General features: G+C 41.3%; 1 protein-coding gene across 4 annotated transcripts in view; it reads right to left on the bottom strand.

Annotated features, from left to right (window-relative positions):
• Window positions 1–16571, bottom strand: part of MYH10 (myosin heavy chain 10) — a 140314-nt gene that overhangs the window by 60121 nt on the left and 63622 nt on the right. For all 4 annotated transcript variants that reach the window (XM_070395551.1, XM_070395552.1, XM_070395553.1 and 1 more), the window contains 6 exons: window positions 7880–7943; window positions 6902–7000; window positions 5199–5342; window positions 4869–4964; window positions 1060–1178; window positions 141–293 (listed from right to left, as the gene is read on the bottom strand). In XM_070395551.1, the coding sequence (XP_070251652.1) occupies window positions 141–293; window positions 1060–1178; window positions 4869–4964; window positions 5199–5342; window positions 6902–7000; window positions 7880–7943 (675 nt within the window). The remainder of the gene's footprint in view (window positions 1–140; window positions 294–1059; window positions 1179–4868; window positions 4965–5198; window positions 5343–6901; window positions 7001–7879; window positions 7944–16571) is intronic.

Raw genomic sequence — 16571 nt, 5'->3', positions numbered from 1 at the left:
GGCACGCAGGAGGCAGCCAATCAATGATTCTCTGTCATCACTGATGTTTCTATCCCTCTTATCCTCTCCCTTTCCCTCTCTGAAATCAATAAAAATAAAGAAATAATAATTTGAAGGAAGAGCAGGAGGGAGAGACACACCTCAAAAATTTCAAATCCAGCAATGTCCAGGATTCCAATGAAAGATGCTCCCTGACGCTTGGTCCTATCCAGAGCTTTATTGATCCGGTGAACGAGCCAGCGAAAGAGCCGCTCGTAGGTAGCTTTTGCCAATGCTTCCACTGCAAAGTCCGCCTGTAATTACACAACACCATGCTTTATTCTGGGAATGATCTCAAGGAGGCATTCATGGCTATTATATATAGTTCAATGTTCTACAAAAATCCTGAAATAGCATGTACTGCTTAGTCATGTCTCAAGTTTACACATCAACAAAGGGTGTTAGTACAATTAAATGTAAACTAGAGATAATCAATTTAAGGGAAGGGTGAAGGTGGCCAGTAAAGAAGAACCCCTCCCTATGTCCTGGGGGTTCTGTGAGCCTATTTGCTTAGAGCAGGGGTGGGCAAACTTTTTGACTCGAGGGCCACAATGGGTTCTTAAACTGGACCAGAGGACCGGAACAAAAGCATGGATGGAGTGTTTGTGTGAACTAATATAAATTCAAAGTAAACATCATTACATAAAAGGGTACGGTCTTTTTTTTTTTTAGGTTTATTCATTTCAAACGGGCCAGATCCGGCCCGCAGGCCGTAGTTTGCCCACGGCTGGCTTAGAGTCTGAAAGGAGTCCACCCTGAAACAGGGGAGCCCAACTCCTATATTCTTGGCGGGTGGGCTCTACAAGGACATAACTTTGTCCTCCTGGATAATCTATCTACTGGGGAAAACTCAAATTTCCTTTTTAAAAAACTACACAAGAAAACCCCCACTCAACTAGTCCCAGGAAACATCCATATTATCAAGCTTTATCTGATTCAGTTTGTCACATACCAATCAGAAGGTCTTATGACCACAATTTATCATTCAAACAAATGTAGAATAATTAATGGTAAATGTACTTGTTCTTTGGTCTGGGCTTTCTGCACGTAGTCTCGGCCGACCTTGATGCGGGGGGTAAGGATGGCCCGAGTGAACTCCATCACATTCATCCCAAGAAGATGGCACAGCTTCTGGGCAACTAGAGTGTAGAAAAATCTCCTAAATAGTGGACTCCTCCTTATGATCCAGTCACAATACATGCAATAAACACTGGAAAACCCTGAGTCATCATTAAATTGTATTAAGAAATAACAAGTTTTAGGTCTGATGGAAAACCCCTTCAAATTAATAGCACTCCTCCTGAGGTTATTTATAAGAGACGGCTAGCCAGCAATTACTTATTATGGCTAACAATGCAAGTTACTGAGTCTTGGAAGCCATAACACACAGAATGAGAAAAACAGTGCTACCAAGATAACTGGCCATGATCATATAATGATCCTAATAATATTTTAATGGGCAAGAAATCTATGAGCTTAAAAAAAGTTATTTGATTACATGGCTAACATGAAACACTCAATACATAACTGCTGCTTTTGTTATTGTTGATTCTCAGCAGCATTAGGGCACCTGCCTCACTAGAAGTTCATTGTCTAATATCCCCCAAGGTCCAACAAGTATACGAATTATTATAATTAATTTTGAACTGAGTGTTAAAAATAACAATAATATTCTCTAAGGGTAAGCACATTTTGAATTATGTTACAGGTATAACCTACCAAGGTCATTTCAAGACCTGCATCCTACCGCCCTAACCCAGGCCAACGGCTGGCCGCCTGCAGGAGCCCTGTCTGCAGGGCAGGCCGTGCCTCAAGAGTACTTCCTGTGCTTTGGGGCTCTTCTCACTGGCTCTTACCAATGGCTCTGCCTCAGCTGCTAGGTCGTGGCTCCCTTTAGTTAATGAGTGGATCATGAGTGTAGGTATTGGATAGGAAATTAGAAAATACAAAGAAGTACAAAAGGCAAATTACCCACATTCCTTTGCTTTGTACCATGACAAATATCATTTCAGCAGCTAAAATATATACTTCATAGTGGGGCTATACCTTGGCTTACTTCATTCTATTGGATATTTAAGGTAGCTCCCTTGTTGCCATTGCATACATCTTTCTGTGTGATAAGTGTTCTGTCTGTCTCTTATTCCCCTTCCTGAGACTACTTCAAAGAGCCAAGCTTAGTACAAAAGTTCCAGAAGTTAAATAAAACACAGTAATTAATTAAAGCTAGGGAATAGAAAACTTACTGGCCATCTAGCCATGGCAAGTACAACTTTGGTTTTATGATGTTACAGTAAAGAAATGTGGCTAAATGTTTAAACAGACCTATTAGAACTCATCTATCTTATGGAGAGCTGGCACCGTGGGTGGCAAACACTCACTGCAGGGCTGAGTGCTGCTCAAGGAAGAATAAAACAGAAACGGGTGAGACTGATTTCCGACAGGGGTAGGTGGAAACAGGGCAGAAAGAATGGGGAAAGGGAACAGAGTGGAAGAGATGGGGTGGGTGGGAACAAAATCAGAGAAGTACACATTTTTCTGTAGTTCTGACTTTTAGAATTATTTATATGTTGCATATACTAAAATATAAGCAAAAAGGGTTAATGGCGGGGGGGGGGGGGGGCAAAATGCGATACAAACAGAAATAAATGAAGCTACCTACATTACAAATGAAAGCGTAGCCACTCGAAGGTGGAAGGAGGGAAGAGTAAAACAGTATTTTGACCCACCATCTGCTGATGGGCACTTAGGCTATTTCCAAATCTTTGCTATGGTAAATTGTGCTGCTACGAACATAGGGCTACATATATCCTTTCTGATTGGTGTTTCTAGTTTCTTGGGATATATTCCTAGAAGTGGGATTACTGGGTCAAATGGGAGTTCCATTTTTAGTTTTTTGAGGAAACTCCATACTGTTCTCCACTGTGGTACATCTACACGATGGAATACTATGCTGCAGTAAAAAAGAAGGAATTCTTACCATTTGCAACAGCATGGGTGGAACTGGAGAGCATTATGCTAAGTGAAATAAGCCAGTCAGAGAAAGATATATATCACATGATATCACTCATTTGTGGAATATAATGAACCACATAAAGTGATGAACAAAAACAGATCCAGAGATAGAGAAGCATTGATCAGATCGTCAAACCTCAGAGCAAAGGTAGGGGAGGGCGGGGGTAAGGGGGAGAGATCAAACAAAGGACTTGTATGCATGCATATAAACCTAACCAATGGACACAAACACCAGAGGAGTGAGGACATGAGTGGGGGGGTGGGGGGCAATGGGGGGATATGGACACATATGTAATACCTTAATCAATAAAGAAAAAAAAACAACACAAACAAACAAACAAACACCCACAGTATTTTGACTCTATACTCTAATGCTAAAGAACCGTACACAAATAGTGTTTATTAATTAGCAGGTTTGTTTTCCGGAGGAGTACAGGTGAGTAATTCTGAAGCTCTTTTATGGGTATTCTAGGATCGAACAAATAGACAAATATACCGTAGATAAGACTTCTTACTGTCAGAGAAAGGAGTTTCAAATAAAGAAAAGGAAATGGCTAGCATAAAACCTGTAGTGTCGGATCAAAATTAGAGGTATCAGTATAAATCCATGGTTTTTAATATACATACAAAGAAATGAAAATAGGAGTGAGTACATGTGTGTGCATGTTCCCTTGCTCTGTCCTCTGAGAGAAGTCAGAAACCAATGAGACCCTAGAACAACCAGGTTTTGGCAGCTAAATCCCATTCTTCAATATGAAGAAACGGTAGCGAAACAGCCAATTCCAGGGCCAGGGCTGGACAAATACAAAATGAGTCTGAACATTTTGTGTTGCCATAAAGTAAGAAATTGCTTTAAAATAAAAGTGACAGAGTCATGTCAAAGTGACCTGAGCACTAGCCTGAAGGGACTCCAACTCCTCATGGCCACATCCAGGACAGGAATAAATAAATAATCATGGAATGGATCATAAACCATACCATTATTTAAAGAAGGGCCCATGTGTCTATACTGATAGGAATGAAAAAGCGAAAGCCCTTCCTTACAGGAGAATTCCAGGGAGTAAATATAAAAGAACGAAGTAGACAGAAGTCACCACTTGACATACACCACAAGCAAGACTCATTTCAGGTAAGAATCATAAACAGATGCTACAACTAGTAGCCCAAGAGCCTGATGAGAGCCTGGACTTCCTTAGTCTCAGTGTCTCCCTCCTCTCCTAGATACTTGTTCCAAAGGCAGAAGGTAATCCGGTAGCGGAGAAACCCGGTAGACACTTCCTTAACCAAGTTAACCTCACCAACGAGACAAACTCACATAGGCCTGCCGATATGATGCACGAGAAGGCCACACCACTTCTGTGCTAGTCTTACCAAAAACGCGTAACCTGAATTTAATCAGGAGGAAACCTCAGACAAACCCAAATGGAGGGACATTTTCCAGAACAACCGGCCAGCATTCTTCTTCAAAAGTCAAGGCCACGAAAGACAGAGACTGGGCCTATGTTCCTGGTAAGGTCAACACTGGTAGGTCTCAGTAGCTGCAGCTCCCTTTCCGATGAGCTGTGTGGTCTCTGCAGCTTAGGTCTCCGCATGCCCCCATCCCCAGGGCCTCCCCAGGCCACGGCGGGGTCTCCAGTGCTGCCTTGTGTCCTACACACATCTCTTCCCTCAGGTGACACCAGAGTGGCCCTCACGCATTCTGCTCCTGAGTCTGTGGCACTGCGTCGGGAGTACTGTCTATGCCTGCGCTAACATGTTCTTGGAGAGCACCAACTAACAACCACTTAAACGGAAATAAAATCAGCATCGTCAATTACCTGTATTTTCCGGCATGGAAGCTTGATCAGTGTTTCGCTCCTTTTTGAAAGAAATGTTTCCAAACTGAAGCACTGAAGACACTACTTTAAGCATAGCTTTATTAAAGAGAAAAAAATTAATAAGAATATTGCATCGACATATAGCAGAGATGTATTCTAATTTATTTTGACTAAAAATTAGCTGGACAAAACTTTTCAGGATATCTCTCAGGATTTCATAAAATTACAGGCAGTTCTCAGTTCCTCGATCATTTTCTAATTTAGGCTATTGACCCCCCAACGTGTGTCTTATTTAAATGAGTATCAGAATCTTAGAGAAATCCCACATACACAGAATCTCTTCATGGGAGAAGCCCATTATATGCATCGCTTCCATCGTCTCCTGGAAGTTATCTTTGTCTTGCTGTCCCGGAATGGGAATATAACCGTTGGAGAGAAATCTGTAGTTGTTAAATCCTTCAAGCAGCAAGTCAGCTACAAGAAAACAGAACGGAATGCCTTCAAGCAACACTCCTCAGCAGACTGAGCATGCCCACATCCAGGCGGCACAGACGCCCCAGGAGGCCAGTGGTTCCCCACCAACCATCATCCCACATACTTCTCATCCCCACACTTTCTCCTTCTTTATATGTTCATGCTAAATACACAAACACATACAGTTTCCCATCGTCTGCAACCAGGAAGGAAAATGATAATGTAAACTGCTCAAATCTCAACGGGCGTTGGGGACAGTGGTTTATATATTTTAAATCGGATCGTGGGAAAATGATGTAACTTTTCCAGAGAACTAAAACCTTACTGTTTTCAGATTTAAATATTTTAGAAAGCTTTTAAACCCATCTTCTATTCCTTTCTTAGCAAGTAGTTTAGAGCAAACACTATGGGGTCAATATGAAGACTAAGTGGACCTAAGATAAACACCCAGATGTAGAAGGTGTGTGCTCAGCCCAGCCACCCCGAAACCTCTCTCCAAGGCAGTCTATTTAGTGGTAAATGTGCTTTTGAGAGTGATGTGCAACATAAAATATTATGACAGAATATTATAATGGATAATACCCCCACTGCCTACTTGTACCCTAGGGGCCGTGAGTTAGAGACAACTTAACTCCCTCTTTCGATAAATGTGTTTGTTCTTTGAGAGCAGAAGGCTGTTTCTCAGGAGGGATCAAAACAGACAGGGCTACTTATCCCGAGAAAGGATGCCATCACATGCTCCCAGCCTGCAGAGAATTTCTGATCACTCCTATCCCTTACTTAATTCTTATCAACATCACATTTAACTCTACTGGGTACTGACTGCTTTCTTTTTCTCTATCTTGAATAAGTTGATATTATGTTTTTTGATCATTACTATTGCCAGTCGGGAAGCCTGAGAGTTTTCTTCTCGTTAGCATCACATACTGTATGTGCAGAAGCCTGAATTTTCAGTCTCTTGTTGGCTCTCTTTATTTTTGTTACTTATTTTTTTCCTTGCAGGTCATTTCCAATCAATTTCTGGGTTCAATGCTTTCACAGCAAAAGCATTTCATTGCAAAAGTCTATACCCCAGTGAGAAAAGCATTACTGTGCATGTATTATTTCTTGTGAGATCTACGGAGTATGTTTATAATAGTCACACAGAAGCACTGAGTTTGAGAAATTGGAAAGTTGTTTCTCTTCTCCCCCCTCATATACTTAGAAACGTGCTTTTACCCTGCCCAGGCCTAAGCTTCCAGTCCTTGTGATTCAAGAAAAACCCACCATAGGCTTTTCCCAGGACTAGTGGAAACATAACATATATATTTAGTTGTTAATCTAGAAATAAAAATGTTTGTTCATTAATTTTATTAAGTAAGTTTATTTTTTCTTACTTGTATATTTATAAATGTTGAAACAAAACTTTATAAAAACACACCATTTGCCTTCTAATTTAAAAAAGAAATAGAGATAATATAACACCACCCATGCACCTACCACTTAAAAGTATTTATCCCATTGGCATGGAAATTCCATTTCACTTTCATCATCTGACCAGCTAGAGTTTTGTAACTTACACTTTAGGTGTTCTCCTGCTCCAGATAGCAGCTGGTAAAAGATATGAAAAGTACGCTCATCTTTTGCTTGGCGAACAGCACGAGATTTTTCCAGAAGGTCTGAGCAAAGACGGTTAAGGATTAAGTTGGTCCTTTTTCCATGTCTATTTAATTATAAAACATTTTTTCTCTCTGATATAGGTCAGGTATCCTGCTATTAACCACTCTAAATGGTTAAACTTTGTAAGAGAGAAAAGAAAATGTATGCGATTTATGTTTCCCACTAATCTGCTAGATCCACTGGGCTAGTAGGGAACTTAAAACCTCGGAGTGCTTTCCTCACGCCCCCTCCCCCCCCCCTTCTTAACTTGGATTATATTCAAAGAATACAGCACTATACGAAGAACTGTATTTCTATCACTGGAGATTATTCTAACAAGAATCAGAGAACTGTCATCTGTAACCTTCCTAACTGGCACACTACCAGTTCAGAAACACTTCTATTTTATTATCTGTACCCAAATTCATTCCATATAGACCTACCATTTCTTAGGACTAGTGTATGTATTGACATTTTCCTCTAGTTTTGTTCTGCTTAAAACTAACTGAAACGGCTTTAACTGTACTTTTATGAGGCTTGTTTCAATGGGTACACGCCCATCCTACAAATGGCAGAAATAGGTGGTAAAAAATAAGTAAGTTAACACAACCATAATTGAAGAGTAGTTCAATTTAACAGTATTCACCTAACGGTCCTTACACCACACAAACATTCCCTGGGCTGATGACATACAGGTGATCCTCACCTCAGTGCGACTCTCCACTTCCCCAGCCACATGATCAGGTTGTGACCTGGTATTATAAGACCAAGTCACAATCTCTTGGGACTCAAGTTTTACCATCTTGATAACAGGAGTGATATCACAAAGGGTTTCTTTGAGGCCATAGGAAGAGGAAATGATTCTTTATTTTAGATTATATTATTCTGAAAAAGGATACATGTTTCAATGTTGGCCCCAACAATATAGCCAGTTACATCAAAGTTGATCCGAATAAATTTGCCCTGAAAATAAATTACAAAGAAAAAATTGAAAATAAATAAGGCAGAAAGGATCTGAGCACCATCATAAATAAGCCAATGTGTCCTGCCAAGTATCCATAAATTTGTTATAAAAATGAACCTTAAATATTGCCTCAAATAAAAAGAAAGGGAAAAAAAAAAGCTTCAATAAATTCCAAAACTGTAGCAATAGGATAGGTTACCTTCTTGGACTATAACATAATAAAAATGATACCCTAATCATTTAGAACTTTTAAAAAGCTCTTCTAAATAACCTGAGATATAAGCAATTTCAATAGTATAAAAGGAACACTACACCCAGCCTTATAATGATAGACCTGAAAAACTGAATAATATAGACAATTTCCTAGGAAAATAGAAATCCATTTAAGAAAAAAACAAGAGAAAACTTGAATGGACCATAATCACAAAAAGTAATGAAGTCATTTGGCAAATTCCTAAGGAATATGTAATTGCCTTACTACATAACTGTTTTAGGGAAACAGAACCCAGTGATTATTTCATAATTCACTTTAAAAAATTATCACAACACTGAATACCCAAACAGGTAAAGATAGACTAAAAAAAGGAAAGCAAAATAAAACCGAATATCTTACTGATAAGTGTGTGTATATATATATATATATATATATATATATATATATATATGCCAAATTAAACACTGCAAAACAAAGAAACACAACAATGATCAAGAATGGTGTATTCCACGACAGCTAAGAAGGGCTGATACTAATATACATACTATCATTCATCACATGAGTAGTCAAGGGACTGAAGGGCTTTCTTCCAAGAAATGAACAAAGTGACTCTAAAATTTATAGGGAAATGGAAAGGACCTAGAGTAGTCACAACAATTTTGAGAAAGAGAACAAGAACCAGAGCTGAAGGGCTCAAACTATTCAATTTCAAAAAGCTACAAATGTATTGAGACAGTGTGGTAAGGATAGAGACAGAGTCCAGATATAGGCCAGACATGTACGGCCAATCCATCTTCAACTGAGGTGCCAAGGTAATTTAACAGTGAAAGGATCTTTTCAACAAATGAAGCTTAAAAAGATGTAAAATAAAACAAAATAAATGCCAAAACTGGACCCTTACCTCACTCCATATACAAAAATTAAGTCAAAGTAGATCACAGACCTAAACGTATGGGGTAAAACTATAAAACTTCTATAAGAACAGAAGAAAATTTTTACAACCTTAAGTTAGACCAAGATTTCTTAGACAAAATGCAAAAAAGTAGGAACCATAAATTAAGCACTGATTGATTTTATCAAAATTTAAAACTTTTGTTCTACAAAAGACACTGTAAAGAAATAAAAAGAAACTTCAGACTAGCAGAGAATATTTGTGGAACACATTATCTGATAAAGGATTTGTACCCAGAATACATAAGGAACTCCTACAACTCAATTATAAGACGACCAACCAAATTTTTAAAAAGTTGGATAAAAGATTTAAACAAATTATTTCAACGATATGTATGGCTACATTTTTAAAGAAAGATTAGCAAGGATATAGGATTAGAACTCTCACAAAACCCTGGTAAGAATGCAAAATGATACAGCCACTTTGGAAAATGGTTTGCTAGTTTCTTATAAAATTAATCTTAATGCCAAAACCGGTTTGGCTCAGTGGATGGAGCGTCGGCCTGCGGACTGAAGGGTCCCGGGTTCGATTCCGGTCAAGGGCATGTACCTGGGTTGCGGGCACATCCCCAGTAGGAGATGTGCAGGAGGCAGCTGATCGATGTTTCTCTCTCATCGATGTTTCTAACTCTCTATCTCTCTCCCTTCCTCTCTGTAAAAAATCAATAAAATATATTAAAAAAAAGAAAAAAAAAAGAAATCATGGTATATTTACACAATGAAATACTGCTAAGCAATAAAAAGGAATCAGTGATATGCTATGTGAAAGAAGTTAGACATAAAAAAACTACACAATATATGATTCCATTTATTTGACATTCTAAAGAAAAACTATAGAGACAAATAGATCAATGGTTATCAGGGCTAGGGGGTAGAAGCAGGAGGAGGGGGCTGATTGCATTAGGCGAAAGGAAACTTTTTGGGGTAATGGAAATATTCTCTCTGGATCCTGGTGCTAGTTATACCACTATATTAAATACTCACCAACACTCATCGAACTGTACACTTAAAAAGGGTGAATGTTATTGCATATAAAATATAACTCAATAAACCTAATTTTGAAAACTACTCAAGGGAGATATCTTGATACTTTAGGACCCCTTAAATAAATGCCAATTTTAAAAATATAATTAATCATTTATTCTTTGTATTTACTACAAACATTAAGCATGTTACTTTCTCACTAAAGTGAAAAATCTTGGCTTACACTCTTGTACTTATTTCTCCACTCAACTTGCTTATTCTTATATCCACTACTTTAGGCCCCTTCTCGTCTTTTCAATGTTGTTTTAGTGTAGAAATATTTTAAGTAGAAAAAGATGAGTATTCAGTACTGGAATGCTACCACAGAAAAACTTGAACTACATTTTATTACATATACATTGTTCCTCAATAATACTGTTTTTCAAAACTGAAGAGGGTAATTTACTAAAAATGTATGATCTATTATTTTTTTGTCTAATTTTATGAGCATTCATTAGAACTCATCCAAGCCTGACTGGCGTGGCGCAGTGGTTGATGACCTAGGAACCAGGAGGTCACAGTTCAATTCCCGGTCAGGGCACATGCCCGGGTTGCAGGCTCGATCCCCAGTGTGGGGCATGCAGCTGATCAATGATTCTCTCTCATTACTGATGTTTTTCTCTCCCTCTCCCTTCCTCTCTGAAATCAACACACACACACACACACACACAGACAAGCACGCGCGCGAGCGCACACACACACCTATGTATATAAAAGCCTAAGTGACTGTTCAACCAGTAGCTATGATGTGCACTGTCCACCAGTGGGGAGATGCTTAATGCATAGGCATGGAAACATGGAACAGACTGATGAATTTCGAGGGAAGTGGGGGAGGAGGGAAGAGATTAACCAAATATCTTACATGCATACTAGAGGCCTGGTGCATGGGATTCATGCACTGGTGGGGGGCATGGCCTGCTGTGGGAGTGTTGCTCATCCTGGTCTACCGAGCGGCTGCTCCCTGGTCTGGCATCTCCCATGGAGCTGGAGCACTTGCCTTTCCATGGAACCCGGTCAGGGCCAGGCCAGGGACAATAGCACTGAGAGACAGTGGAGTAGGCCTCAGTCGCACAGTGGCCACAAACCCGCCTCCCAGCCTCCGGTCAGCCAAGTGGCGCTTCCACTGTGGTAGCACACTGACCACCAGGGGGCAGCTCCTGCATTGAGCGTCTGCCCCTTGGTGGTCAGTGTGTGTCATAGTGACTGGTTGACCAGTCATTCTGGTTGTTCTGCTGTTTAGTTGCTGGGCTTTTATTATATAGGACTAGAGGCCCAGTGCACAAATTTGTGCACTGGTGGGGTCCCGGGCCTGGCCTGCAGGGATCAGGCTGTAACCGGCAGTCCAACATCCCCCAAGGGGTCCTGGATTGTGAGAGGGTGCAGGCCAGGCCAAGGGACCTCACTGGTGCATGAATCCATATTAGTCTGAAGATGAATGCCGAGGGACAGGTAGCGCTATAGACTCTGATGATGACAGTGGAATCGATTCTGCAAGAACACATTTCTGAGGACAGGATGCATGGTGTTAGCATTCAGCAGGAAGGACTTCCTTACTCATTGTTTTGCAACAAGAACCTGGACCGTTATTTAGTTAAATGGACATGTAACAATATTCTTATGTGATGCTCTGGACTCTAATATATATATACTAGGGGCCCGGTGCACGAAATTCATGCACTGGGTTGGGGGGGGGGGTCCCTCAGCCCAGCCTGCCCCCTCTCACATACTGGGAGCCCTCAGGGGTTGACCCCCATCACCCTCCAATCGCAGGATTGACCCCTTGCCCAGGCCTGATGCCTCTGCCAGAGGTGTCAGGCCTGGGCAGGGGACCCTCATTTCCCCCCGATCACTGGTTCTGCCCCCCGCCCAGGCCTGATGCCTCTGGCCCAGGATTCAGGCCTGGGCAGGGGACCCCCCTCTCCCCCCAATCACCAGCTCCGCCTTCGCCCAGGCCTGATGCCTCTGGCCCAGGCATCAGGCCTGGGCAGGGGACCCCCAGCCCCCCCTGATTGCTGGCTCCGCCCCCCGCCCAGGCCTGATGCCTCGGCCAGAGGAATTGACCCTCATCACCCTCTGATCGCCGATCACTGGATTGGCCCCTTGCCCAGGACTGAGGCCTCCGGCAGAGGCGTCCGGCCCGGGCAGCGGGGACCCGCAGCGGCAGCGGCGCCGCGATTGCGCAGGGTCTGGCCCGGGCAGCGGCCCCGTGATCGCGGGCTCCGCTTTAGGCCCAGGCAAGGGACCCTTAGCTCCTGGGACTGCCAGCTTCGCCCATGCCCAGCTCCCATCACTGGCTCCACCCCTACTTCCCGCCATCACTGGCCAGGGCAGCAAAGGCGCCCGATTCTCCGATCATGGCTAGGGGGCAGGGCAAAGGCGGCCCCCAGGGCCACCTTTGCCCTGCCCCCCGGCTCTTAGCTCCCCCCCTGGGTTTCCGATCACTGTCAGTGGCAGAGGGCTTCTTCCTGCTTTCCCTTTCGCCTCCCTGCATTGTGCCTACATATGCAAATTAACTGCCATCTTAGTTGGCAGTTAATTTGCATATCGCCCTGATTAGCCAATGAAAAGGGTAGCGGTCATACGCTAATTACCATGTTTCTCTTTTATTAGTGTAGATACTCATCCGAGCCCAGGTGGTGTGGCTTAGTGGTTGAGTGTTGATCCATGAACCAAGAGGTGATGGGTTTGATTCCCAGTCAGGAAATATGCCTGGGTTGTGGGCTCAATCCCCAGTAGGGGGCATGCAGGAGACAGCCGACTGATGTTTCTGTCTCTATTCCTCTTCCTTCCTCTCTCTAAAAATCAATAAAGCCTTGCTCTGGACAGAAAATGCATAGCTAGTTTGATACACCTAAGGTGTCATGCCATCATAACAACAAACATGCATTCCATTACAGACCTGTTTCAGATGCCACTAAACCTCAGAATTTAGAGGGAAAAGGGAGTATGACTACAAAGAAAAGGCATTTTGTGACAAATAGCCTCTTATCACCTCTGACACAGGCATGTATACACTCTGCATAATAAATGATCAAAACATTGGCTAAACCAAAAAAAAATCTCTGGACATGGTCTTACATTTATAACTGAGTGTATGTGAGTGGAACAGAATATACCAAAATGGAACATATCTGGGAAACTAGGATGGTGTCAGTCACAATCCCTGCCATGTCCTCTAGTCTAAAAGCTCTCAGACCACCCAAACTTCCTGAACAATTTAAATTCCATCGATGACAATGTATCTTTACGAGGCTGCTTAACAATGGGTAGTAAGCATTTAGCATTTTCTTTTATAAAGAACTTATTAAGAGGCACAAAACCAAAAATGACAATTTATGTGGGGTTTTTGGTTAGTTTTGTATTATGGGAGAGAAAAAAAAGTTTTGTTTGCATTTTTTCTTAAATGGGAGAAACATTTTCTCTTTTGAGATAGGGTCTCGTGATGTCATATAAGCACAAGTTTTATACATATAACCATATAAATATAATATATTTGTGACATTGAGAGATGCTGACCTAACGCCCCCAAACTTAGTCAAACTGTGAGGCTGTGTTCTTTCAACACGTGAGCACAGTGGTGCGGGTGCTTCCAAAGGACGAGGTGGGATGGGCACACACAGGAAGGCATCGCAGAGAAGAATGCCATTCAAGCTGATTACGGTTTATCAAGTATATTAGTTTGCTGCAAGCTAACTGGTAATTTAAAGGGAGGTTCTATGAGTCTTTTTTCTCTAAAAAATTATATTTATGGGATGATATTGGTTAATAAAATTATGTAGGCTTCAAGTGTAACTCCTTCTTTATTTCTAAGTTCTTAAAATAAAACTACTACAAAGAGTCATCCTCGATATACTGCAATCTGATTTCAACCCCTAAGGTGTGAGACATTATTTTCAAGAGAGACAACATTCTGGGCTAACAGCGGTTCCAAGTGGCACCTATATTCTCTTCTGCCAATAGGTTCTCACTATTGTCCTTGTGTTGTCAGAATGCGATACTTGAAGAATATTTGAAACGTTTGACAGCTCATAATTTTATTAGAGTGGAAGGACTTTTTTGCTCCATAACTGTAAGATATTTTCATTGTTAGATTTACAATCACCAATTAGAATGGCCAATCCAATGAATTTCATTTCTATATCATCTCTTTCCTTCCAATAACTTTCATATACACATCTGCCTTCAGCATTGGTCCACTTACAAACCACATCAGATAAACTGTGGTGGATAAGCATCACATAAGAATACTGTTACATGTCCATTTAACAAAACAACGGTCCAGGTTCTTGTTGCAAAACAATGAGTAAGGAAGTCCTTCCTGCTGAATGCTAACGCCATGCTTCCTGTCCTCAGAAACGTGTTCTTACAGAATCGATTCCACTGTCATCATCAGAGTCTATAGCGCTACCTGTCCCTCTGCATTCATCTTCAGACTCACCTAATGTTTTGTGTGTTTTTTTAAAAATATATTTTATTGATTTTTCACAGAGAGGAAGGGAGAGAGATAGAGAGTCAGAAACATCGATGAGAGAGAAACATGGATCAGCTGCCTCCTGCACACTTCCCACTGGGGATGTGCCCGCAACCAAGGTACATGCCCCTGACCGGAATCAAACCCAGGACCCTTCAGTCCGCAGGACGACGATCTATCCACTGAGCCAAACCGGCCACGGCTCACCTAATGTTTTTTAAATGCTTTCCCTTATTATTTTTCTTCTCTTTGACATTATGGATAGAAAATGAAAACTTCTGACTCTTTGCCCTGGCCGGTGTAGCTCAGTTGGTTGGAGTGTCATCCCGTTTACACCAAAACGCTCGGGTTTGATTCCAGGTGAGGGCACATACCCAGGTTGTGGGTTCAATGCCTGCTTGGGGCGCTTCAGGGAGGCAACTGATTGATGTTTCTCTGTCACATCAATGTTTTTTCTCTCATTCTCTCTCTTCCTCTTGGTCTCTCAAATCAACAAGAACATATCCTCAGGTAAGGATTTAAAAAAGAAAAAGCATTGGCCGGTCAGTTATTTGGAGCATTGTTTCATGCACCGAAAGGTAGCAGGTTTGATTCTGGTCAGGGCACGTGCCTGGGTTGTGGGCTCCTTCCCCGGTAGGGGGTGTGCAGGACACAGCCGAGCGATGATTCTTTCTCAGCACTGATGTTTCGCTCTTACGTTAATGTTTCTCTCTCTCTCTCTCTTCCTGTGTAAAAACCAATAAACTAGTCTTTAAAAAACCCCACAAACTTCTGACTTTCCAATTATGTTCCCTGAAAAGCTAAAAGTAGACCACAAAGATGGTGTCTCTAGTCTTCTGACATACCTTCTTGAAAGATAGTGCAGTATGATCACTGATACCCCATATAATGTATCTTAGATCTAGAAAATTATCCAATGGACTCACATAATAATTATAAGAGAAAATGAATTTTATTTTTAAAATAAGTAAATTTTGGGGTCTCCTTCCTGCACTTGTCATCACATCCCTGTCTGGATTCCCGGATGCCTGTCCAGTGCCGGACCTCTGCCCACTGCCCCCATCTCACAGCGTCCGGGCTCTTCACCGGCATCCATATCCAGGGCCATTGCCAATGACCAGACCCCTATAACCCCCAGGGCAGAGCCTGGCCCTCCCAACCACCGTCTTAGCGCCTGCTCTCTGGGCATCCAGGGAAGGCTGTGTGAGGACACAGTGAGAGGGCAGCTGCTTGCAAGTCAGGAATCGAGTCCTCATAGAAACCAACCTGCCGGAACCTGAATCTCAGACTCCCAGCCTCCATAACTGTGAGAAAATTGAAGCTACCTTAGAGATCTAAAATCTATTGTTTAACCCCCCAAAAAAGGGAAATTGTGTCTTTGTTCTTCAGAAGACCCTAAGAAGGAATAAAGTTAAAAAATTATTAGTCCTTATAAATAGTTGGAATGCCTCAAGAAAGAAACTAAAAAAACTAAAATCGGGTCCTGATGTTCAAATTTTAAACAGCTGTATTATCTATACAATACCTCATCGAGTTAATAAAAAATTGCTATTTTAGAGACAGTAGTCAAAAGACAATGTTATTCCTTCAAAGCTGCAGAGAATACGCTGCCAACATACTGTTCAAGAAAATACTTTCTCAACCTTCTCACTGTAACACTGCAGAAAGTTTAATCAAAATCATATGGTATCACGTCATTCTCACTGAAGAAAATATTTCACTCAAAAAACTCGTTACATAGAAAAACAAACTTTCAGATTTCAACATGTCTGTTTAACTTCTTTATTATGTCTATATCAACGTGCTGTTTAAGCTTTTAGTTTCTTATGCTATTTCCTATTCTTTTTCTTGATCACCCCAATAGAAGCTCATATTCATTAAATAAGGTATTTTTTTAACTTGGGAAATAAGGTAAAATTGTTATATTGATAACTTTAAACTCTAATAACTTAAAAATATAAAACAGAA

Source organism: Myotis yumanensis, unplaced genomic scaffold (assembly GCF_028538775.1).
Source record: "Myotis yumanensis isolate MYYU_CA2020_CCGP unplaced genomic scaffold, mMyoYum1.0.hap1 SCAF_16, whole genome shotgun sequence".
Lineage (NCBI taxonomy): Eukaryota > Metazoa > Chordata > Mammalia > Chiroptera > Vespertilionidae > Myotis > Myotis yumanensis.
This window is presented reverse-complemented; position numbering and strand designations above follow the sequence as displayed.